At 53.1% G+C, this 25,906-nt stretch overlaps 1 protein-coding gene and 1 long non-coding RNA gene across 2 annotated transcripts; one reads left to right on the plus strand and one right to left on the minus strand.

Annotated features, from left to right (window-relative positions):
* Positions 1-1,139: 1,139 nt before the first annotated feature.
* LOC131499946 (uncharacterized) lies at positions 1,140-18,601 on the minus strand. The gene is made up of 4 exons (XR_009256117.1): positions 18,411-18,601; positions 11,376-11,619; positions 7,830-8,073; positions 1,140-1,236 (listed from the first exon to the last, which is right to left on the minus strand). It is a non-coding gene; the product is annotated as an uncharacterized LOC131499946 (long non-coding RNA).
* HAS1 (hyaluronan synthase 1) lies at positions 14,434-24,863 on the plus strand. Its single transcript, XM_058708400.1, has 5 exons — positions 14,434-14,676; positions 18,349-19,056; positions 20,794-21,019; positions 21,622-21,754; positions 23,888-24,863. The coding sequence occupies exons 1-5, from the start codon at positions 14,668-14,670 to the stop codon at positions 24,561-24,563; spliced, it is 1,752 nt and encodes a 583-aa protein (XP_058564383.1). The 5' UTR covers positions 14,434-14,667; the 3' UTR covers positions 24,564-24,863.
* Positions 24,864-25,906: the final 1,043 nt, after the last annotated feature.

Here is a 25,906-nt window from a genome sequence, read left to right on the forward strand (position 1 = left end):
GTTTACTGAAAGACTCTGAGGTTCACAGAGGCCACTTAGGATATCAGCCACCACAGGGGTCAGGGATTTTGCAATACAGGCAGGAATTTGCCCCACCAGGGCCAACCCCAAAATCATTTCCCCTTTGGCCTTACACACATTAGACAAGGTGGACACTCAGGAATCAGAGTCCACTTGGGACTTGCCCTTTTTTTTACCTTAGTCACTTTGCCTCTGTCAGTTCTGCAAGTCCTGGTGTGTCAATCATGGGCCCCTTGGTAGCAAAGAATAAAACCTGCATATACTTCATGGCTTATGGGAAACAGGCAGGGGCATCCAAGAAGTCTGGTTTGGGGAAGTCAGACTCCCAAAGGCCTGGAAATTTGAGAGTTACACTCCATGGGGTCCCATGTCTCGTTTTCTCTCAGCACCTGAGCCCTTCTCCTCTATGAACAGTAGTGCCCTCTGCCATTCTTTTCACTTTAATTCCCGGCAAGACTGTGACTTCCTTTTGGCTCCTGGTCACATCCACACTTGTTACCCTTCCTCCTTTGGGAACATTCTAAACTGTGTCTTCTATGTGTGCCTCCAGAGACGTTTGTATAAAATACGCATCTGAACATACCCCACTTCTTTTAAAAACCTTCAGTGATTCCCGTTCCATCCTCCTCCTCCTGACTTGAAGTGCTGTGGTGTGAAGTTAGGAGCTGTGGCAGCTGTCTTGCAGCCATTAGGTGGCAGTCTCCAGGAAGAAAGCCACCATATTGGGGATGATAAAATGGAAGAATTAAAAGTAAATGTTCTCGGGGCGCCTGGGTGGCTCAGTTGGTTGAGCGTCTGACTTCGGCTCAGGTCATGACCTCACAGCTCGTGAGTTCAAGCCCCGCATCGGGCTCTGTGCTGGCAGCTCAGAGCCTGGAGCCTGCTTCGGATTCTGTGTCTCCCTCTCTCTCTGCCCCTAACCCACTCGCATTCTGTCTCTCTCTCTCTCTCAAAAATAAATCAACATTAAAAAAAAATTAAAAAAAAATAAAAGTAAATGTTCTCTGAATAGTTGCCTGAGTTGTTAACGTTAGCCATTCCTCTGCCCCTAACCCACTCGTATTCTGTCTCTCTCTCTCTCTCAAAAATAAATCAACATTAAAAAAAAAATTAAAAAAAAATAAAAGTAAATGTTCTCTGAATAGACACTTCTCCAAAGAAGACGTCCAGATGGTTGAACAGACACGTGAAAAAATGCTCAACATCACTCATCATCTGGAAAATACAAATTAAAACCACAATGAGATACCACCTCACACCAGTAAGAATGGCTAACGTTAACAACTCAGGCAACAACAGATGTTGGCGAGGATGCGGAGAAAGAGGATCTCTTTTGCACTGCTGGTGGGATTGCAAGCTGGTGCAGCCACTCTGGAAAAAGTATGGAGGTTCCTCAAAAAATGAAAAATAGAGGGGCGCTTGGGTGGCTCAGTTGGTTAAGCGGCCGACTTCGGCTCAGGTCATGATCTCGCGGTCTCTGAGTTCGAGCCCCGCGTCGGGCTCTGTGCTAACAGCTCAGAGCCTGGAGCCTGTTTCAATTCTGTGTCTCCCTCTCTCTGACCCTCCCCGGTTCATGCTCTGTCTCTCTCTGTGTCAAAAATAAATAAACGTTAAAAAAAAAATTAAAAAAAATTAAAAATAGAACCATCCTACCACCCAGCCATTGGGCTACTGGGTATTTATCCAAGGGACACAGGTGTGCTGTTTTGAAGGGGCATGTGCACCCCAATGTTTATAGCAGCGCTATCAGCAATAGCCAAAGTATAGAAAGAGCCTAAACATCCATCAGTGGATGACTGGATAAAGATGCGAGGGGCGCCTGGGTGGCTCAGTTGGTTAAGCGTCCGACTTTGGCTCAGGTCATGATCTAATGGTTCGTGGGTTTGAGCCCCACGTCGGGCTCTGTGCTGACAGCTCGGAGCCTGGAGCCTGCTTCAGATTCTGTGTCTCCCTCTCTCCCTGCCCCTCCCCTGCTCACACTCTGTCTCTCAAAAATAAATAAATGTATAAAAATTTTTTTAAAAAAGATGTGGTATAGATACAATGGAGTATTACTCGGCAAGCAAAAAGAATGAAATCTTGCCATCTGCAGTAATGTGGATGGAACTAGAGGGTATTATGCTAAGCAAAAAAAGTCAGAGAAAGACAAATATCATATGATTTCACTCATATGAGGAATTTAAGATACAAAACAGATGAACATAAGGGAAGGGAAGCAAAAGTAATATAAAAGCAAGGAGGGAGACAAAACATAAGAGACTTTTTAAATATAGAGGCCAAACAGAGGGTTGCCGGAGGGGTTGTGGGATGGGGGATGGGCTAAATGGGCAAAGGGGCATTAAGGAAGACCCTTGTTGGGATGAGCACTGGGTGCTATATGTAGGGGATGAATCACTGGAATCTGCTCCTGAAATCATCGTTGCACTACATGCTAACTGGATGTAAATTAAATAATTAATTAATTAAAAAATATATGTGATGGGGTGCCTGGGTGGCTCAGTCGGTTAAGTGTCCGACTTCGGCTCAGGTCATGATCTCATGGTCCGTGGGTTCGAGCCCCGCATCGGGCTCTGTGTTGACAGCTCGGAGCCTAGAGCCTGCTTCAGATTCTGTGTCTCCCTCTCTCTCTGACCCTTCCCCGTTCATGCTCTATCTCTCTCTCAAAAATAAATAAATGTTTAAAAAAATTTTAAAAATATATATGAGACATCCAAGAAAATAAATAAATAAATAAATAAATAAATAAATAAATACAAAATAAAATAAATGTTGTCCTTAATGATATCACTGAAACAGAACCTAACCTAGTAGTATCCATTTCCAAAATTCTTTTTTTTTTTAATGTTTATCTTTGAGAGAGAGTGTGAGTGGGGCAGGGGCAGAAAGAAAGGGAGGCAGAGGATCTGAAGGGGCTCTCACAAACTGTGAGATCATGACCTGAGCCGAAGTCAGATGTTTAACCGAAGTTGGATGCTTACCCAAGACTCAGCCACCAAGACACCCTTCCATTTCCAAAATTTTTGTAGAAGCGCTGTTCTATGCACGGGGCGTGTGATTCTTGATCTCAGGGTTGTAAGTTCGCGCCCCACATTGGATGTAGAGATTACTTAAAAATAAAATCTTAGGGGTGCCTGGGTGGCTCAGTCGGCTGAGCGTCAGACTTCCGCTCAGGTCATGACCTCGCAGTTTGTGAGTTTGAGCCCCGCCTCAGGCTCTGTGCTGATAGCTCAGAGCCTGGAGCCTGCTTCCGATTCTGTGTCTCCCTCTCTCACTCCCCCTCCCCCCCCCCCCCCCCCCGCTCTCTTTCAAAAATAAAGAAACATTAAAAATTTTTTTAAATATAAAATAAAATCTTAACTTTTTTTTTTGTAAAGAGTAAGTGTCTGGTTTAAGAGATTGTTAGGTGTAATTGTAAATTGTAAGTGACTTAAAATTGAAAAGACCTAATTGATTCAGGGCCTTGGGAATAATGTTTTTAGGAAGACTGCCTTTACTCTTCTCAGGACACCAGAACTTAGAACTATCTGGAAGAACAGGAAAAGGCCAGGTGGGAAATGTATCCTTAGAGTCTGGGGAGCTTGACAAGGGCACACTCGGAATGGAGGGGACGACAGACTCTTTGGAGTGAGTTATAGAAAAATGCACGGTGAAGAAATCAATATATTGAACATACAGTATTCCTTCAGGACGTTTTTCTGTGAAAGACAGCCAAGGAATTTGTTGGAAACTAAAGAAGGATGTGGCATCTAAAAATTAATTTCTTAAAAGATAAGAGTTCCTGGGGCACTTGGGTGGTTCAGTGGGTTAAGCGTCCAGCTCTTGATTTCAGCTCAGGTCATGATCTCACGGTTTGTGGGATCGAGCCCCTCATCCGCAGAGCCTGCTTCAGATCCTCTGTCTCCCTCTCTCTCTGCCCCTCCCCGACTTGTGCACATGCTTGCTCTCTCTCTCTCTCTCTCAAAAATAAATGTTTAAAATTTTTTTAATAAGAAATAAAAGAGGTTCAATACCATATCAGGGTGCTGATGGGAATGATGGAGTCTCAGAAAGAAAATACTGTTGCGACAAGAGAAAGAGGGGAAGACAAAGAAGGAAAGTTCTGGAGAAGGTGGGGGTGGGATTCACAAGAGAAGTAGAAGGATAGGTCTTGGGCAGGGGTACACAGACAGGAGGGTAGATTTGGTGGAACATAAAACAAGTACATCGGCTGTGAGTGGGCACGATAGAGGAGGTCCGGAGCTTTATGGAGAAAGCAGAAGGGCCAAAATAATTATTATAGGGGTGCCTAGGTGGCTCAGTCGGTTAAGTGACTGACTCAATTTCAGCTCAGATCATGATCTCACGGTTCGGTTTGTGGGTTTGAGCCCTGCATCAGGCTCTGCACTGACAGTGCAGATTTCTCTCTCCTTCTCTTTCTGCCCCTCCCTCTCTCTCTCTCTCAAATAAATAAATAAACTTTAAAAAAATAATAGGGGCGCCTGGGTGGCTCAATTGGTTAAGTGTCTGACTTCAGCTCAGGTCATGATCTCACTGTTTGTGAGTTTGAGCCCTGCATCGGGCTCTGTGCTGATGCCTTAGAGCCTGGAGCCTGCTTCAGATTCTGTGTCTGCCTCTCTCTCTGCCCCTCCCCTGCTCAAGCTCTGTCTCTCTCTTTCTCAAAAATAAATACACATTAAAAAATTATTATTATAGAACTTGGGGAAATGAAGGCAATAGGGAAGCAGTAGCCTTCCAGAGCAGTGATCATGCATCCCCACATGAAGAGACTGGTCCTGGAGGTCCCATGGGACCAATCAACAGGACTCAGCTCTGCCTCCTCGAAATTGCGATCTTTGGGGCACCTCGGTGGCTCAGTCCCTTAAGGATCTGACTTCGGCTCAGGTTATGATCTCATGACTCGTGAGTTCAAACCCTACATTGGGGTATGTGCTGACAGTGTGGAGCCTGCTTGGGATTCTCTTTCTCTCTCTTTGCCCCTGCCCCCCCCCCCACCTCAAAATAAATAAATAAAAAAAAAAAAAAGAAAGACATTGTGACCTTAAACCTTAGGGCAGTCATTTCCCCTCTCAAAGCCAGAGTTTTTTCTGTCATTTGGTGATGACGATGGCTAGCCAGTTCGGAGCTTGTTGAGCTCAGAGGCAGGAAGAGTCGGGATGTGGTACAGTGACTGCCCCAATAGAAGCGGCTCAACGAGGGCGGCCACCATGATTTGTACTGGTTACAGATAACAGGTTTCCTCCCCACCCTCAAGCCTTGATGGAGTAACAACCACACAGCCTTTCCTCTGTGGTGTGTCCCTTCCTGGTATTACAGAATCTTCCCTATGCATTGCTTTTCAAATGATTGCCTTAAAGATTCTTGAGGACAAACTGTCCTCAGGCATCTCTGTGGTTGGTTGGGGGTGAGAAAACATCTACAAGCTATTTCTAGGCTGTAGAGCATTGAATTCCATCGCAAGGTGAGCCATGCGACACCGGGCATCTTGGGGCACCTGGCTGGCTCAGTCAGTAGAGCATGTGACTCTTGATCTCAGGGTCATGAGTTCAAGCCCCGTGTTGGTTGTAGGGATTACTCTGAAATAAAATTTTTAAAAATTGGGGAGTCTCGGTGGCTCAGTCAGTTGAGCATCCAATTCTTGATTTTGGCTCAGGTCATGATCTCACAGTTCATGAGATTGAGCCCTGCATCAGGCTCTGCAATGACAGCATGGAGCCTGCTTGGGATTCTCTCTCTCTCTCTCTCTCTCTCTCTCTCTCTCTCTGTCCCTCCCCTGCTTGTGCTCTTGCAAACACACACACACACACACACGCTCTGTCCCTTAAAACAAATAAACTATAAAAAAAGAAAAAACCAACCAAATATTGTGCCTGACCTTTCACGATGGTGGAGGAAATGGGGGCTTTTGTGCCCCTTAAGAGAGGGGGGGGGCACAGAATCTGAGACAGAGAAGTTGCATATCTTACAGCTCTCAGGAAGAGACTCATGGGAGGAGGAAAGTCTGAGCTCATGTCTGTCTGTGAGTCACTGGACTCATCCTCAATCTCATCAATCAATCATCAACCAGATATCCACACACTTTTTTTTTTTTTTTTTTCTTTTTAAAAATTGTGGTATGGGAGCCTGGGTGGCTCAGTCGGTTAAGTCTCCAACTCTTGATCTCAGCTCAGGTCTTGATCTCAGGGTCATGAGTTCAAGCCCCACACTGGGCTTCATGCTGGGTATGAATTTTAAAAAAAATTGTGGGGTCGCTTGGGTGGCTCAGTTGGTTAAGCATCTAAGCTCAGGTCATGATCTTGCAGTTTGTGGGATCAAGCCCCAAGCTGGGCTCTATGCTGGCAGCAAGGAACCTGCTTGGGATTCTCCACACCCCCTCCCGCCCCCCAGCTCTCCCTCACTCATGCACATACTCTCTCTCTCTAAAATAAATAAACTTTTTAAAAATTTAAAAAAATAAAAAAATAATTTAAAAATTGTGGTAAAATACACGTAATATTTATCATTTTAAGTACATAAATCAGTGGCAGTAAGCATATTTGCATTGTTGCACAGCCATCACCACTGCCTAGTTCCAGAACTTTCTCATCACCCTAGACAGAAACTATGTAGCCAGCCAACAGTAACTCCCCATTCCCCAGCCCATGGCAACCTGAATCTGCCTTCTGACTCTGTGAATTTGCCTGTCCTGGACATGTCAACTGTGTGGAATCAGATGATATGTGACCTTTTACGTATGGCTTCTTTCTCTTTGTGAGGCTTATCCAGGTTATAGCCAGCATCAGGGCTTTGTTCCTTTTTCTACAGCTGAAAAATATTCTGCTGTATGGATGGACCACACTTTTGTCTCTCCATCCATCTGTCGATGGACATTTGGGATGTTTCCACCTTCTGGCTGCCCTGGAGAGTGCTGCTATGACCATTTGTGCACATTTTTGTTAGAGTTTTTGTTTTCTACATATACCTTTTGCCCAATCTGTTCTCTTGGAGGGCAAGGACTTTTTCTTCTTCTTCTTCTTCTTCTTCTTCTTCTTCTTCTTCTTCTTCTTCTTCTTCTTCTTCTTCTTCTTTTTTGATATTTATTTATTTATTTATTGAGGGAGAGAGAGCAGGGGAGGGGCAGAGAGAGAGAGAGAGAGGGAGAGAATCCCAAGCAGGCTCCATTCTTGTCAGCGCAGAGCCTGACATGGAGCTCCATCCCACGAACCATGAGATCGTGGCCTGAGCGGAAGTCAAGAGTCCGATATTTAACCGTCTGAGCCCCCCAGGCACCCCTGGACCTTATCTTCTTTAGCTAAGTGGTCTCCCTGCTAGGTGGCTTGTATGTTAACATCTGTGATACTGTGATGTATAATAAGAAATATCTATTTGATCTTTATCCCTGTTTCTGGCATAAAGCTACCAAATCTGTTGGAATTTCCTGCGTTGGGAGTGATGAGGGTGTCTTTGGTTACGTTAATGAGGTGGCTTTTGAAAAGCACCCCAGGCCCGCAGACCCATGGGTGAGACATTTGGATATTCAGACCAAGAGTAGATGGTGGAACCAGTTTCCGGGCACATGCTCCTGGGCACTTTCCTTCATCACCTCCCTGAGTCCCAATTTTGGCATTTGGGAAAGGGAACTCAGTACAGGAATCCGAGTTGCCACGGGGAGGATAAGAGCTGGGTTGGAAACACGCAGCCGGGGTGCTGGCACCAGATGGAAAGCGGAGTCTGCACTGTTTCCTTTTCTCGTCTCCCAGCTTTGTGACTGGAGCCCCCGGAGGGCGCGTGCCTGCAGCACCGACCACCGAAAGGGGCTCCAGGCATCTCACCTGCTCCTCTGACTTCCTCCGTCTGGAGCCCACAGGGGCAACTCTCCTCGACGCACCATCTCTGCTGCACGCCGTCTGCTCCCTAAACTTGTCCGAGCACCTCGAAATAGCCTGGAGTAGGCAGGATCTTCACTCTCCTCCAGACACGAGGAGGCCGGGGCCCGGAGATTTGCTCCATGGCCAGCCCAGTCCCGTCCATGCACATAGTGGGGTCGTGGGCTCTGCTGGTCTGCAGGTGGGACACCTGGCCAGGGTAGGACAGAGCTTGCCTAAGGCCACCAGCCTCGGAACCCTGGAGCAGCTGACTCCAGACCGTGGGCCCCTCCAGGCCCTTACCGGGCTGACTCCCCAGAGCACCAGTGAGGTGGCCAGGACAGGTGGAGCGTCCCCCTGTTGCCACCTGAATCATTCACGGAGACCCTCCGTGCGGCCGCTTCAGGAAGAGCTAACACGTATCTCACGTGGCAGTGTGCCAGGTCGAAGCCCTCTCTCTGACTCCTACGCTGACAACTTGAGATATTCCCATTTCACAGATGAGGAAAGAGAGGCTCAGGGGAATGAAACGGCTCCTTGCCAAGAGCACACAAGTCACCAGGCCCTCCTTGGGGCCCCAGACTGTGCCTCCAACTCCACATCCTCACATCTGTCTTCTGACTCAGATGGCCGTGTTCCTTCCAAGGAAGCTCATCAGGCCTTGGCCTGTGCTGGAAGTGGACTTGGGATTCACAGTGGACTGCTTCCGGAAGGGAGTGGTGGAGGCACATGGCCAAACCATGCGTGTAAGGGTAACCTGGTTCTCACAAGATCTCCTGTCCGAGCTCGGAAGAGAGGCCAGGGCCAGTCCTCTGCAGAAGTGCAGACCCCTCGCTCAGACCCAGGGGTCCTGCCCCAGCCTCCTCCTCCCTCAGACCCAGGGGTCCTGTCCCAGCCCCCTCCTCTCTCAGACCCAGGGGTCCTGTCCCAGCCCCTCCTCCCTCAGATCCTGGAGTCCTGCCCCCAGCCCCTCCTCCCTCAGACCCAGTTCAGGCCCCCAGCCCCCTCCTCCCTCAGACCCAGGGGTCCTGCCCCAGCCCCCTCCTCCCTCAGACCCAGGGGTCCTGTCCCAGCCCCTTCCTCCCTCAGACCCAGTTCAGGCTCCCCCGCCCCCTCCTCCTTCACATCCAGGGGTCCTGTCCCAGCCCCTTCCTCCCTCAGACCCAGGGACCCTGTCCCAGCCCCTCCTCCCTCAGACCCAGGGGTCCTGTCCCAACCTCCTTCTCCCTCAGACGCAGGGGTCCTGCCCCAGCCCCCTCCTCCCTCAGACCCTGGAGTCCAGACCCCAGCCCCTCCTCCCTCAGACCCAGGAGTCCTGCCCCCAGCCTCCTCCTCCCTCAGACCCAGTTCAGGCCCCCAGCCCCCTCCTCCCTCAGACCCAGGGGTCCTGCCCCAGCCCCCTCCTCCCTCAGACCCAGGGATACTGTCCTAACCCCCTCTCCCTCAGATCCAGGGGTCCAGCCCCAGCCCCCCCTCCCTCAGAGCCAGGGGTCCAGCCCCAGCCCCCTCCTCCCTCAACCCAGGGGTCCTATCCCAGCCCCTCCTCCCTCAGATCCTGGAGTCCTGCCCCCAGCCCCCTCCTCCCTCAGACCCAGGGGTCCTGCCCCAGCCCCCTCCTCCCTCAGACCCTGGAGTCCAGACCCCAGCCCCTCCTCCCTCAGACCCTGGAGTCCTGCCCCCAGCCCCTCCTCCCTCAGACTCAGGAGTCCAGACCCCCAGTCCCTTCTCCCTCAGACCAAGAGTCCAAGCCCCAGCCCCTCCTCCCTCAGACCCAGGAGTCCTGGCCCCCAGCCCCCTCCTCCTTGCTGCCTCACTCTGGCTAAGGAACTGTTCTCCTCAGGCATCAGGCTCCCTCTCTGAAAAAGGAGACCCCTCCTCTCTTTCTTCCCTGGAGAGGATAGAACTCCCAGAAAAAGAAGTCTCCTTCTCCCCTCTCCCAGTCTGTGGCTGTCTCTGTTTCTGTTTCCTACAGGGATGTGGACAGCAATGAAGGAATCTGGGATGTGGTCACGGGAAGACAGGGCCCCGCAGGCCCCACAGATGCTTCCCAGAGGCAGAAGACAGACCTGCAGTCACCCCTGCCTCCCTCTCTCCCTCCCTCCCAGATTTCCACAGAATCTTGGAGGCCTAGGTGTTTCCCAGAATTCCGGTGTTGGCTGCCACTGTCCAGGGCTCCCCTGAGAGCACTGGACCCAAGCCCTCTGAGTTCCTGGAAGTCCAGAGGCAGTCTGCTTCCAGATTTGAATCTTGTCCATCCTGGGGCGCCTTGCCTAGGGTCCCACCTCCCTGGGAGCCCCTAGCCCCACCCCTGTGAGGACTGGCCACTCTGGGATGCTCCCCAGCAACTGGGTAGGGGTGGGGGTAGGGGGTCCCAGCGCGGGGGCTCTCTCCCTCCCACTTTCTCCTCTCTCTGCCCCTCCTCCTCCTCCCTCCCTCCTTCCTGTTCTCTCCTTTCCCTTCTCTTCTCTTTCCTCTCCGTCTGTCTCGACAACTACCATTCTGTCTCACCATCGGGATCTCACTCATGCCCTCGACACGTATTTGCCAGGCACCTACTGCGTACGGGCCACGGTCTGGCTCCTGAACAGTCACAAGCAAGACAGGCAGAGACCGTGCCTGCTGGTGGCTGGTGGGGAGCTTGCATTCTAACGAGGGAGATGCCCATTATCCAAGAAGGGCAGTCAGTGGGCAAGTGACACTTTAGGTAGGAAGGTGGAAAATGCTGTGAAAAACAAGAAAGGGCAGAGGGAGGGAAAGGGGAAGGGGGCTCCGGGGTGGGGCACGTTTCCGTATTAGACTGGGTGGCCAGGTAAGCCTGCCTCCCTCTTCCCTTCTCTCTCCCTCCCTTCCTTCCTCCGTCCCTTCTCTCCCCCCTTCCTCCTTCCCACTCTCCTCCCTCCTTCCTCCCTCTCCCCCTCCCGCCTCCTTCCATCCTCTGTCTCTCCGCATCTACTCTCCCAAAGCGCTTCCTAGTCCCCCTGGAGGCAGGAAAGTAATCGTCGCAAAGGGTACCTGCCCGAAATGAGGCAAATGCCGCCGGAGGGAGCGCAGACGAAAGGCTCCGTGAGCTGCCTCCCAGTCTCCTCGCTCCTCAGGGTTTTCTCAGGGACCTCTGCTCGGCCTCTCTCTGTGCGCTTCGTCTCTTCTCCAGCCCCACAGCTTCTGCCCGCATCCCGGCTCGGACTTGCTCAGAGAAGACCCTGATAGAAACACCCTGGCCAAGAGTCCCTGGGCCCTCCATCCAGTCTCTCCCTCACGGGCACCCACAGCTGACCCAGCCCTCCCACAGCATAGCTCTCCAGCACCCCCAGGATGAATCCCAGCCCCTGAACCGGTCAATCCAAAGCCTGCTCCAGGTGAACTCAGCACCCCCACCCCAGGGCTCCGCCTCTACATCAACCAATCTATACTTTGCTGACTGGCCCAGGACATTTCCTGCCTTGCAGGCCCTTCCAACTCCGCTTTCTAACCACCAGCCACCGCCCCGCCCCCCCCCCGCCCCCCCGCCCTTACCTTGGCTAATTTCCCATCAGTCAAGACTCTGCTCCTCCAGGACATCACCTCCACCACGAAGCCCTCCCTGACTCTCCAGCGGGGTTGGTGCATCCATGCACTGGTCTTTGATCCTCTGTTTACACAGCTGTCTCCTCCCCAAGATTGGCATCTCCTCAAGGGCAGGGCCCAGGTCTGAGTCATCTCTGTGGGCCTGGCATCACCCAGCCAAGAGCCTGGAGCACCAGCGGTGCAGGAGATGTCCCTACAGCGAACAAATGTTCTTTTCTCCATTTCTGCCTTATTATCTCCCCACTCTTCACTCCTTCTGTCCTGGTGTTCTGTAAACCAGACCCTGAGGTTTTCTGATGATGATTGAAATCTTGGGAGGGCCACTGTGCACCCAGGACAGGGACAGAGATTGGCCTCCACTGGAGTGGAGGGTTCTGGGAAAGAAGGCTGTTAGGGCAGCAGGACATCATCCCACCACTACCTCTTGCCTCCTGTGGGAGTGTCTGGTTCCATCTGTCCTTGTCTTGGCTACCACCAAGCCTTGGTCATCTCTCCCTGCAAGGAATTCTGGGAGACTGGATACGTAAATCTGAGGGAGGAGGGGGCTGGGGGCTTGGACTTTTGGGATTGAGGGAGGAAGGGGATGGGGGTCTGGACTCCTGAGTCTGAAGGAGGAAGCTGGGGGCCAGGACTCCTGGCTCTGAGGGAGGAGGGGCTGGGGGCCAGGACTGCTGGGTCTGAGGGAGGAGGGGCTGGGGGCAGAACTTCTGGGTCTGAGGGAGGAGGGGGCTGGAGGCCTGGACTCCTGGGTCTGAGGGAGGAGGGGCTGGGGGGCAGGACTCCTGGGTCTGAGGGAGGAGGGGGCTGGGGGCCTGGGCTCCTGGGTCTGAGGGAGGAGAGGCTGGGGGCCTGGGCTCCTGGGTCTGAGGGAGGAGGGACTGGGGGCCTGGGCTCCTGGGTCTGAGGGAGGAGGGGCTGGGGGCCAGGACTGCTGGGTCTAAGGTAGGAGGAGCTAGGGGCCAGGACTCCTGGGTCTGAGGGAGGAAAGGTTGGGGGCCCCCCCGGACTGCTGGGTCTGAGGGAGGAAGGGACTGGGGGCCTGGATCCTGGAAGAGGAAACCATAGGGGTTTAAAGTCCCGGTCCCTCCTCCCTCATCCACACTCTGGTTTTAGAAACATCTGGTTTTATACAGCTGCTCCACCCGGGCAGGGTGGGGTGGGGGCTGGGCAGCCAAATGCCCAGCTTCTGAGTGGAGCCTGGGCTGTCCCCACCCCCACCCTGGGGTAGAGGAATCTCCCTCCCCTCCTGCTCTGGGCTCAGCTCCCGCCGGAGGATCCATCATCCTGACACAGCCGGACACCAGGCAGCCCAGGCTCCAGGCAACAGCGTCACAGACGCGGCCCCGCCCTGGTGAGGTAGGCGGGGTGCCTCTCACTGGGGCCCTGAACTGGCCTCCCCGACAGCCAGGCTCAGGCAAGGCCCAACCTAGCGATGGCCCCCCCCACACCCTGCGTCCCCGGGGAAAACCAGGGAGTGAGGACTTGGGTGTCCTGCAGGGGAAAGCTCCGGGACAGTCTGGGCCGGATGGAGCCGCAGGGAGAAAGAAAGGAGCACTTCAGAGACAGAAAACACAGAGAGAAACAGTGAATGAGAGAGCGTGAGAGAGAGAGAGACCAAAAAACACATACAGCAATGGAGCCTCAGAAGGAGATGCACAGAGATGCGGGGAGACCGACCGAGAGAGGGAGAGAGAGACAGAGAAACAGCCACTGAGAGCAACAGGGAGAAACACAGAAAAACTGGGAGATGGGGCGGAGGGAGGGGGGAGATACGAATACAGATATTCAAAGAGAAACAGAGAAGATAGACAAATGCAAAGGAAACAAAGGCAGAGACACACAATACGCTGAGAAAGGAAGAGAGACAGAGACCAAGAAAGTCAGGGAGACCAACAGAAATGAGACAGACAGACACAAACCCAGAGGGAAGGAGGTAGAAAAGGACACAGAGACAGAAAAAGGGGGGGGGGGGGGAGATAGGCATGGAGACAAAACAGACAGGAACACATGGAGAGAAGCAGACAGGTGGACTGGGAGGTAGAGCCAGAGTGACAAAGTGACAGAGACTCAAGAAAAAAAGGAGATGGGAATGTACAGCCAGGGGCAGAGGGAGAAGCAGAGAGAGAGGCAGCTACAGAGGGAGAGAGATGGGCGTTGTCAGTCCACAGGAAGAGAAACAGAAACAATTAGATATAGAGAATGGGGGGGGGGGTGCGCCCGGGTGGGGCTCAGTCGGTTGAGCTTTGGACTCTCGATACCGGTTCAGGTGAGGATCTCAAGGTTCCTGGGATCCAGCCCTGCGTCGGGCTCTGCACTGACAGCTCCGAGCCTGCTTGAAATTCTCTCTCTGTGTCCCTCTCTCTGTCACTCAAAATAAATAAAACATTAAAAACAAACAAAAAATTTTTTAAAGATACAGTTTTTTGTTTTTGTTTTTAATCATGGAAAGAAGGGCATGGGAGCAATGGCATTCATCACAGTCTCCTTGTCCTGAGGGGCTGGGGGCTTAGATGCCCGGGACCCCAGTCTCTTTGACTTCTAAGCGAGGTCACTGCCGCCTTCGCTCTCAGGTCGCAGGGGGGGTCCCTGGGGGCAGCTGACCTACAACTCTGTGACTTCGCCAGGGAGCCCCTGGGAGTCAAAGCCCAGCGCCCAGCCCCCTCCCCAGCCCTGGCACACGCGGGCACGCACGGACACGCACACACGCAGACCCACAACCACTCACAGCTCCTGGCAGACGGCGCGCCCCACGGCCAGCGCACGCGGCCACGCCCACAGCGGCGCACGTGTGCGCATTTTCTCCATCCCCGGGGCTTCGAGGGGAGGGGCTGGGCGGCGGGGGGAGAGATCGGACAGACGGGGGGAAAGACGGGCGTTGGGGGCGCCCGAAGGCAGAAGGAACGCGAGGGAGAGGAGCGCAGAAATGGAGAGAGACCAGAGGGGGAAGAGAGCGAGAGCCGGAGAAGGACGGGTGCGACGGAGGGGAGGCCTCGGAGGGCAGGGAAGGGCGCGACGGCGGCCCTGGGAAGGGAGGCCGTCGGGCGCGGGGGTGCGGGCAATGGCGGGAAGCGGGTGGAGCTGCCCGGCTCGTCCGTGACCTCAGAGCCCCTGGCCCAGCTCCGCCCTGACGTCAGCCCTCCTCCGCCCCCGCCCGCGTCGGGCTTCAAATGACCCCCGGGCTTCCCAGCCCCAGCGAGACCCGGGAGCCCGCAGAAGAGGAGCGCCCGCCGGAGCCATAGCGATGACACAGGTGCGTGCGAGAGTGCGGTCGTGCGGGGCCCGCTGGCACCTGTGTGACCACGTGGGTGGGCGCACTGCGCGCGCTCCTGTGCGTGACGGCCACCGTCAGTGTAGGACAGGGACCCCGTGAGGCCGAGTTCGGGTTCCATACCCCTGTGTGGGTGGCCATCCCGCCGGTAGTATAGATGTGACAAGTCCATGCTTATCCTGCTTTAAGTCCGCGTCTGTGTGCGGGGTGCGGGTGGGGAGGCAGGGCGGTATTTGCTCGACACATGGCCTGGATTTCTACTTTTTTGTGTCCAATAACTATTAAGTTGAACCAAACGAAATCGCCGCTGTCTGGTCACTTTTGCCCTTTGAAAACGGCAATTTCATGCAGTTCAACCTTAACCCTTACTTTCTTCTTGCTCCGGACCCAACCTTAACCGTTAACCTAACACGTGTTCCCAAGTTCCCCTGCATGGCTGTTGGTGGGGGTCTCAGGATCACTGAGTTGTTTCTGTAAGTTTATTTAGTTCTTTATTTTTGAGAGAGACAGAGCGTGAATTGGGGAGGGACAGAGAGAGAGGGAGAGACAGAATCCCAAGCAGGCTCTGCGTTGCCAGCACAGGGCCGGACTTGGGGCCGAACCCACGAAGGGTGAGAACATGACCTGAGCGCAAACCAAGAGTCGGCCACTTAACCAACTGAGCCACCCAAGTGCCCCAGGGTCACTAAGTTCTAAGAACAAGTGCCTGGGGAGATCTTCTAGAACATGAATGTTCTCCTATGTTGGCACACTCTCTGGGTCTCTTTTCACGTGTGAGTGTATGTGTGGGGCTGTGTGTCCACAGCTGATACAGGTGTGTTTGTGAGTGTTGGCATTAGAACCCTCTGATCACCCACCTGTCCCAGCATGAATTGGGCCACCCCCAGCATCTCAGTCAGGGCCAGGTTTAGGGCAAAAGGACAGAGAAGGAGAATTCCAGAAGAAATAATAATGTAATTATTAATATTGAGCATTTATTAGCACCAGGCCAAAAGCTCTATATAGAAACTAAAAGTACTATCCTATAGAAGCATAAAAGTAAAATGAATTTCAATAATATATTTTATTCAACTCAGTGTATGAAGGGTCATCAAACTTTTTCTGTACAAAGCTAGACAGTCAATATTTGAGGGTTTTGTGTGCCATATGGTCTCTACGGCAACTACTCAACTTTGGTGTGGTGTGAAATCAGCCACAGACAATATGTAAACAGAGGAGTGTGGTTGTGTGGCAGTAAGACTTGATTTAAGGATGCTGAAGTTTGAATTTCATGTCATTTTCCTATGCAACAAAATTGGTTTTTTTTTTTTTACTTTCTTCACCCATTTATTTTTTAACTTTATTTAGAGAGAGAGAGAGAGGCATTGAGAGAATCCCAAGCCAACCCTTGCTATCAGAAACATAATTTCATGGGACGCCTGGGTGGCTCAGTCATTTAGGCGTCCAACTTCGGCTCAGGTCATGATCTCCCGGTTCATGAGTTCGAGCCCCCCATTGGGCTCTGTGCTGACACCTCAGAGCCTGGAGCCTGCTTTGGATTCTATGTCTCCTTCTCTCTCTCTCTCTCTCTCTCTCTGTGTCCCTCCCCCACTTGTTCTCTCTCAAAAATAAATAAACATTAAAAAAATATTATAATTTCATGAATAGATGCAGTAGACTGTATTTGCTACAACATAACAAACTTCATAACAAGATTTTTAAAACTATCATTTCCATATGTAACCAATACAAAAATATTAATGAGATATTTTCCTTTCTGTTTTTCAAAGGAAAGCCTCAAAATCCAGAAGCGTAGCACATCACATACAGATGCTATATTTTCATTGGAGATAACTTGATCTGTATTTCGATTTCATAAAATTTACACTTGAAAAAGCAGGGCTTCCCACGCCCTACTTGTTTCAGACATACTTAAAAGCTTTCCAATAACTGAATTAAGTATCAGTTCCTAAACTTAAATATTGAAATAAAATGAGAATTTCAGTTCCTCTGTCATTTTGGCTGCTTCCCAAGCGCTCAGGAGCCACACGTGGCTGGTGACTCCTGTACTGGACAACACGAATCTGTATCTTAACTCACTTAACTCATAAATAAGCCCATGAGGCAGGAGCCGGTGACGCACGAGGCAGTTGAGCATAGAGGACGGTGCAGCCAAACTGTCTGAGTGGCCCTGGGCCAGAGAATCACCTCTCCGTGCCTCAGTTTCCTCATATGGAATAGGAGTGATAACAGTATCTACACCATGGAGCAGTCCTTGGCATGCAGAAGGCGCTAAATCCCCATTTTACAAGATGAGAAAATGGAGGCACCCCCCCCCCCACCCCTGTCTGATTCTGAGTTCTTCCAGCAACATGAACTGGGCACTCGGCCCTGTTGGGGAGACCTGAGCAGTGGAGTTGGAGAATGTGGCCATGGCTTTGGGAAGTCAGAGAAAAGATTCCTCCTCCTGTGAGCTTCATGACCTTGAGCAAGCCCGTCTTCTTGGCTAATCAGTCCTGTTTTGCCATGTGTATGGTGGCAGTAAACATTATTTGTCCCCCCCCCGCCCCCCCCCCTCTCCTTTAGAGTAAAAGCAGTTTATGAGCTGGTGATTAAGTGACCAGATTCCTGAGGTTCAAATCTTGGCTTCTCTGCTATCCAGGTGTGACCTTGGGCAGGTTGCTGCCCCCCTCTGTGACTCAGTTACCTGATCTGTAAAATGGGGATAATAGTAATAGTACCTACTCCTACCGCTGTTGGGAGGATTAAAATAAGTTAGTTTCCCCGGGGGCGCCTGGGTGGTTCAGTCTGTTAAGACTGGGACCTCAGTTTAGGTCGTGATCTTGCCGTTTGTGAGTTTGAGTCCAGCATGGGGCTTGCTGCTGTCAGCGTGGAACTGCTTCTGATCCTGTCCCTCTCCCTTCTTCACCTCCCCCCACCCTGGGCTCTTTCTCTCAAAACAGTTTCTGTAAAAGGCTTACAGCAGTACCTGATATATGTCAAACTGCATTATATTTTAGATAATGATGATGGTTGTATCAACACTAGGAAACCTTTGATTGTGAGATGAGTGATTATGTTATATGTGCCACTAAGATAAGAAAGGGGGGGGCGGGGAGAGAACCCCTGTTCCCCTGTGACATTCCATTGAGTGTAATCCTCACGGATTGAAGAGCTGTTTAAAATGTGAAAACATGGGCGCCTGGGTGGCGCAGTCGGTTAAGCGTCCGACTTCAGCCAGGTCACGATCTCGCGGTCTGTGAGTTCGAGCCCCGCGTCAGGCTCTGGGCTGATGGCTCGGAGCCTGGAGCCTGTTTCCGATTCTGTGTCTCCCTCTCTCTCTGCCCCTCCCCCGTTCATGCTCTGTCTCTCTCTGTCCCAAAAATAAATAAAAAAAAAACGTTGAAAAAAAAAATTAAAAAAAAAAAAATGTGAAAACAAAAGTACCAGAATGCATATAATCAGGCATTAAGCCTTGCTGTTTGCCTCAATTATTTTCAAATAACTTTGCAGTACCCAGGGAATTTTTTTTTTTTTTTTTTTTTTTTTTTTTAACGACAAGGGGATGCTATGTTGGCTTGGGGCGGGGGGCGTGGGTGGATCTAGGTCTTCTCTTCCCGGAGGAGGATTTCAGAACTCTCTTCCCTTGCTGTCCCCTCTCCCCGCTCCCAGCAGGACGTGCCCAAGCCCACCCCGGCCGCCCGCCACTGCTCCGGCCTGGCCCGGCGGGTGCTGACCGTCACGTTCGCGCTGCTCATCCTGGGCCTCATGACCTGGGCCTACGCCGCCGGGGTGCCGCTGGCCTCCGATCGCTACGGCCTCCTCGCCTTCGGTCTGTACGGGGCCTTCCTCTCGGCGCACCTGGTGGCGCAGAGCCTCTTCGCGTACCTGGAGCACCGGCGGGTGGCGGCGGCGGCGCGGCGGGCGGCGGCGCGGGGGCCCCTGGACGCGGCGGCGGCGCGCAGCGTGGCGCTGACCATCTCGGCGTACCAGGAGGACCCCGCGTACCTGCGCCAGTGCCTGGCGTCCGCCCGCGCCCTGCAGTACCCGCGCGCGCGCCTGCGCGTCCTCATGGTGGTGGACGGCAACCGCGCCGAGGACCTCTACATGGTGGACATGTTCCGCGAGGTCTTCGCCGACGAGGACCCCGCCACCTACGTGTGGGACGGCAACTACCACCGGCCTTGGGAGCCGGCGGGCGCGGCGGGCGCGGCGGGCGCGGGCGCCTACCGGGAGGTGGAGGCCGAGGACCCCGGGCGGCTGGCGGTGGAGGCGCTGGTGAGGACGCACCGCTGCGTGTGCGTGGCGCAGCGCTGGGGCGGCAAGCGCGAGGTCATGTACACCGCCTTCAAGGCGCTCGGCGACTCGGTGGACTACGTGCAGGTGAGTGGAAGGCGTCCCCTCCCCACCGTGCCCCTGCCACTCGGGATGCCCCTTCTCTGGGATCCTTTTTCGGTGCAGAGATCGGAATGAACCTCCAACTCCCTTTATTTATTCATCCGTTCAAAGTAGCGATTCTTTCCTTCACTCGTTCATTCTTCCAGGGAGACAGACTCATTTGTTGTTTTCGTTCATGCGGCGATTCATTAATTCCTTCCTTTCTTCACTCATTCATTCTCGAGTGCATACTCTTTCTTTCATTACTACTTAAAAAAAAAATTTTTTTTTTTAATGTTTATTTAGTTTTTTGAGACAGAGACAGAGCATGAAAGGGGGAGGGTCAGAGAGAGGGAGACACAATCTGAACAGGCTCCAGGCTCTGAGCTGTCGGCATAGAGCCCGACGCGGGGCTCAAACTCATGAACCGCAAGAACATGACCTGAGCTGAAGTCGGACGCTCAACCGACTGAGCCACCCAGGCGCCCCACTACTCTTTTTTTTTTAAGTTGAAGTGTAGTCGACATCACACATTCTTACACCCATCTCCAATATGGAGATCATTCATTTTACTCATTCATGTATCTGTTGGATGCAGACTCTCCTTCATGCATTCACTCATCCGTCCATGTAGTCATCCACTCAGTCTAAAGATTTTTTCATTTATGCATCTAATATAGATTTATTTGTTTGCTTGTTTTAAGATTTTATTTTTAAGTAATCTGTGCACCCAACATGGGGCTCCAACTCACAACCCCAGGATCAATAGTTGCACGCTCTACTGATTGAGCCAGTCAGGTAGCTCTTATGTCTGTATTTTCATCCATTCCATGTAGAGATTTCTTGCTTTCTTCATCCAGTGTAGAAATTCTTTCCTTTACTCATCGGTTCATGCATCCATTATCCATCTAATAGGGAGACCGTGCATTCATTTATTCATTCATTCACTTACCCATTGAACGCAGAGACATTCAGTGTGGAGATCACTTTGTTCATTTAGTCATCCACTTATCTATTCAATATATTCATTTGCTCAATTAGTCATTCATCCATTCAGTGTAGAAATTCATTCATTAATGTACTGCATTCGTTTTCTATGACTGCATAACAAATTACCACAAATTTGGCCGCTGGAAACAAAACACTTATTATCTCATAGTTTCCATGAATCAGGAAAGTCTGGGCAAAGTCTTACTGGATCCTCTATTCAGGGTATCATCAGGCTACAATCGTGGTGTCAGCTGGGTCCTATCTAAGGCCCGGGGCCTCTAACAAGCTCATGTGTTCGTTGGCAGAATTCATGTTCTTGCCATGCTAAAACTTGCCTCTTCCAGACCAGCAAGAGAAACTCTCAGACTTCTAGATCCCCTGTCAAAGGGCTCACCTGATTAGGTCAGACCTACGCAGGAAATGTCAACAGATTAAGGATAAATTACACTGCAAAACTCCTTTACCATTTGTATACAAGGTAGTATAATCATGGGAGTTGTGTCCCATCACTTTGGCCATGTTCTGTGGGTTAGAAGCAAATTACAGGTCTCACCCACACACCAGAGGAGGGTGTTATACAGGGGCATGGGTCTCGGGGAGGAGGTCATCTTAAAATGTGATTAGGCGTTGGAAATAACGACAAAATTCAAACGTATGTTCAGGTTGGCTGTAGCACGTCCCAGCAGCTCCCCCCGCCCCCCGGGTGCCCTCCCCTCAGGATCTGGCCTGATCCCAGCCCCTTCCGCTTCACAGGTTTGTGACTCGGACACGAGGCTGGACCCCACGGCACTCCTGGAGCTGGTGCGGGTGCTGGACGAGGACCCCCGGGTGGGGGCTGTTGGGGGGGACGTGCGGATCCTTAACCCCCTGGACTCCTGGGTCAGCTTCTTAAGCAGCCTGCGGTACTGGGTGGCCTTCAATGTGGAGCGGGCTTGTCAGAGCTACTTCTACTGTGTGTCCTGCATCAGTGGACCCCTAGGTGAGCAGAGGTAGGGCTTGGGAGGGCCATGGGTGGGGTGGCGGGGGAGAACGGGAGCCAGAACGGGTTGAGGATGTGATTGAGACTGGGGACAGAGATGGGGCTGCGGCAGGAATTGGGATGAGGGACAAGACTGGAAGGTGGGATGGTGTCTGGTGGGGTTGGAGAAAGGGTGTGGATGGGAATAGGTGCTGGGTGGCTTGGGGAAGGGGATGGGATGCAGTTGGAGTCAAGGACAGGGTTGGGGCCAAGTCTGGGGTTGGTGATGGGCTTTGGGATGGGGATGGGTAGGGGAGAGGACTGAGAATGGATACGGGGTTGGGCATGGAGTTGAGGTGGCTTCGCCATCAAAAATGGATGTAGGTGTGGGCCAGGGGCAGGACTGGGGCAAGTTTGGGCATAGGATTGCAGTATGGGGTTGAGGGTAGAGGGTTAAGGAAGGATCGGTGTTGAGAACGGGATCAGGGCTGGAGGCGGGGCTGAGGACAGGACTGAGGTGGTTGAGGATGGGCTGGAGTCGGAGGCGAGTTGGGTCGGAGACAGGATTGGGGACAGTATTGGCAACAGTAGAGGCTGATGCTCTTCCTGTACTCCCCACCCAGGCCTGTACAGGAACCACCTTCTGCAGCAGTTCCTTGAGGCCTGGTACAACCAGAAGTTCCTGGGCACCCATTGCACCTTTGGGGATGATCGGCACCTCACCAACCGCATGCTCAGCATGGGTTATGCCACCAAGTAAGCTGAGGGCTTGGGTGGGGTGTGTGTGTGTGTGTGTGTGTGTGTGCTGGGAATTACCCAAACCCAAAATACCTTGCTGCACAGTGGGCTCTACCAAGTGAGACATTAGGGGAGAGTGGAAGACACCAGAAGGGACAGGGGTGGCAATCCCATTGATCACGTGACGCAGTGGACTCGACCAAGTGAGGCAAGGTGAGGGTGGGGGATTCCACCTGGGAGACACAACACGAGATCAGGGCAAGGTGGCTCTACCACGGGCGGCACACATTCCTCCCAGTGACATGGGAAGGGAAAGAGATAAACAGTGGGATCTAGTGAGCGAGTGAGTGAGAAGAATCACATGCTTCAAGAAGAGTTGTAATTGGGGCGCCTGGGTGGCGCAGTCGGTTAAGCGTCCGACTTCAGCCAGGTCACGATCTCGCGGTCCGTGAGTTCGAGCCCCGCGTCAGGCTCTGGGCTGATGGCTCGGAGCCTGGAGCCTGTTTCCGATTCTGTGTCTCCCTCTCTCTCTGCCCCTCCCCCGTTCATGCTCTGTCTCTCTCTGTCCCAAAAATAAAAAAAAAAAAAAAAAAAAAAAAAAAAAAAAAAAAAAGAAGAGTTGTAATTCAGTGAAACTAGGGGAGTACATCTTCCAGCAGGTCAAGTTCGGGTGGGGTTGGGGGGAAGAATTCCACAAAGCTAGACCCCATGAAAGGGCCAGAGAGCACCTGGGGTATATCAAGCAAACCCATGCATTCATTCACCCGTCAAGTATTTATTACAATTTTTTTTTCAACGTTTTTTATTTATTTTTGGGACAGAGAGAGACAGAGCATGAACGGGGGAGGGGCAGAGAGAGAGAGGGAGACACAGAATCGGAAACAGGCTCCAGGCTCCGAGCCGTCAGCCCAGAGCCTGACGCGGGGCTCGAACTCACGGACCGCGAGATCGTGACCTGGCTGAAGTCGGACGCTTAACCGACTGCGCCACCCAGGCGCCCCATTACAATTTTTTTTTAAGTTTATTAAAGTAATCTCTATGTCCATTGTGAGGCTCGGCCCAGTGATCAAGAGCCACACTCTCCCGCTGAGCCAGCCAGGCGCCCCTCATTACAATGTTCGAAGCGCTAAGAATGCAGCAGAGACACAAATTCATGCTCACAGACACCCGGGGACACAGTAAATACGTGGATGATGGCACGTGCCGTGTGGTTGGATAGTCCGGGAAAAGGGGGGATAGGGTGTTTGGGAGCAGGGAATGAAATGTTAACTAGGATGCCCCAGGAAGGGCAGAGGCAGAGGCTGGAAGCGGTGCCGCTGGAGCCTAGCAAGGGGGGGCGCATCAGGGCAGGACGGAATGGTCACCGGGGCGGGCGTACTACGAACGGCTTGTAGGCCACGCGAGAACTTTGAAGTACGGGAGGGTTCCGGGCAGAGGGGTGAGGTGCTGCTGTGGTAACAGGATCCCTCTGGCTGCTGTTTCGAGTTCAGACTGCAGGAGGCAAGGGCAGGGCAGGGAGGCTACACAGGGGAAGGAGACCGGACACTGTCCAGTAATACCCGTGAGGATAGAATAGATGGACGCCTCCTAACCAACCGACTGCTAGCGGCCACCTGCTGACGTTCCCTAAGAGGGATTCTAGCCTTGCCTGGGCTTAGCTGGAAACTGGGTGGGGACCGATCAGGATGTCTGCTGCGGCCACGGGAAGGGGGCTTGATGGGTCCCTTGAGCTCTAACCCGTTGGGCGGCTGCCTTCGGCGGGAACATCTCCTGGCTTTTGCCTCACCGTGGGGCCTGCCAGTAGTGGTGAGTGCTAGAGTATTCGTAATAGATTAGTGAGAGCATTAGTAATAGGTCAGTAACTGTAATGCTGTTAGTAACGACAGTAGTGGCATTAGTCACCGTGAAAACGGTAGTAGCTGCTAATACTTATTGAGTAACCGGGCTGGTAATCCTGATTCAGCGCTCACGGCAGCCCTGTTAGGTGGGAATCCTCGTGGATCGCATCCTGCCTACGAGAACCGGGGGCCCAGGGAGGGCAAGAAAGCTTACAGCCCGGTGGCCGCGCCGCAGTGGCCTCTTCTGGCCCCGAGCTCTGTCCTGGCCACGGGGAGGGCCGTGCTGACGCCCCGCCTCGTCCCTCCCGTGCAGGTATACATCCCGGTCCCGCTGCTACTCCGAGACACCCTCTTCCTTCCTGCGCTGGCTGAGCCAGCAGACGCGCTGGTCCAAGTCGTACTTCCGCGAGTGGCTGTACAACGCGCTCTGGTGGCACCGGCACCACGCCTGGATGACGTACGAGGCGGTGGTGTCGGGCCTCTTCCCCTTCTTCGTGGCGGCCACCGTGCTGCGGCTCTTCTACGCCGGCCGCCCGTGGGCGCTGCTCTGGGTGCTGCTGTGCGTGCAGGCCGTGGCGCTGGCCAAGGCGGCCTTCGCGGCCTGGCTGCGCGGCTGCCCGCGCATGGTGCTGCTGTCGCTCTACGCGCCGCTCTACATGTGCGGCCTCCTGCCCGCCAAGTTCCTGGCGCTGGCCACCATGAACCAGAGCGGCTGGGGCACGTCCGGCCGCCGGAAGCTGGCCGCCAACTACGTGCCCCTGCTGCCGCTGGCGCTCTGGGCGTTGCTGCTGCTGGGGGGCCTGGTCCGCAGCGTGGTGCAGGAGGCCAGGGCCGACTGGGGCGGCCCCTCGCGGGCCGCCGAGGCCCGGCACCTGGCCGCAGGGGCCGGCGCCTACGTGGGGTACTGGGTGGTGATGCTGACGCTCTACTGGGTGGGCGTGCGGAGGCTCTGCCGGCGGCGGGCGGGCGGCTACCGCGTGCAGGTGTGAGTCCCGGCGTGCGGGGGACCCCGGGAGCCACGGACTTGCCGGCCTCGGGTTCTGTGGGCCTCGCTTGCCCTCCTCCGTGAAGCGAGGGGGTCGATCCGAGACTCTTCAGCCTGGACTATTTGGGGGCTGGGACTTGGGGTCTTTGGGCAGGGGTATTTATTGGTCAGGGTGTGGATTTTTTAGGGGCAGGGGGAGACGGGGGTCCCCATATGCTGTCCTGGGGTCTGCTTTCTCCCTGTTCGTATTTAATATCCATTTGTACTGTGTGATTAAGACATAATAAAGAATTTTATTTATTTTCTTCTGAGTCTCTCCCCCTTTTTTTTTGAGAATGGAGGGGCTGTGTGGTCGAAGGTTGGAGACTCATGGGTCTGTAATGTTTCTTTTTGAGAGACAGAGCATGAGCGGGGGAGGGGCAGAAAGAGGGAGCCACGGAATCCGAAGCGGGCTCCGGGCTCTGAGCTGTCAGCACAGAGCCTGATGTGGGGCTCCAACTCATGAACGGTGAGATCATGACCTGAGCTGAAGTCCAATGCTTAACCAACTGAGCCACCCAGGCGCCCCAGGCTGGTTGATGTTTTTGTTTGTTTGTTTTTTAAGTTTTATTTATGGAGGGTGAGAGAGGGAGAGAGAGAATCCCAGGCAGGCTCTGCACTGTCAGCACAATGTCTGATGCGGGGCTCAAACCCAGGAACCGTGAGATTGAGACCCAAGCTGAAACCAAACGTTGGCTGTTCAACTGAGCCACCCAGGTGGCCCAGCTGCTTTTTGTTTGTTTGTTTATGCATTTATTTTCTGGGGGGGGGGGGGGAGTTGGTGCAGAGAGAGAGGGGGAGAGGGCGAATCTCAAGCAGGCTCTGCACCATCAGCGCGGAGCCCGATGTGGGGCTCGGACTCACAAACTGTGAAATCATGACCTGAGCAGCAGAAGTCAGCTGCTTAACTGAATGAGCCACCCAGCGCCCCGCCCCAGCTGTTTGAACCTAGACAGGATACCCTCCTTCTTCGGAGTCTCGGTTCTCTGGGAAACGGGGATACTAATCCCATGGGTCAGAGGTGTGAGGGTGAAATTTCTCAACTCCTCACTCACAGACACGGAGTACCTACTACATGGGGACACTGTCAGGCACTGTGGGTGGTGTCTTCCTGGTCCATCCGCTCCGCTCCTAAGAAGGGGAACTTGTACCGTGTCTCCTCAAACCCCTAGCATCTCACCCTTGGCTTGCTTCCCATTCACTGAGAAAACAGAGTTGGACGAGAAGACTTCCAGTCCCCACCCACGTCTTCCCACTGCCTCTGTGCCCACACAGGCCACCTTCCCCCACTACTGCAGGTGAACCCTC

This window comes from Neofelis nebulosa, chromosome 17 (assembly GCF_028018385.1).
Source record: "Neofelis nebulosa isolate mNeoNeb1 chromosome 17, mNeoNeb1.pri, whole genome shotgun sequence".
Classification (NCBI taxonomy): Eukaryota; Metazoa; Chordata; class Mammalia; order Carnivora; family Felidae; genus Neofelis; species Neofelis nebulosa.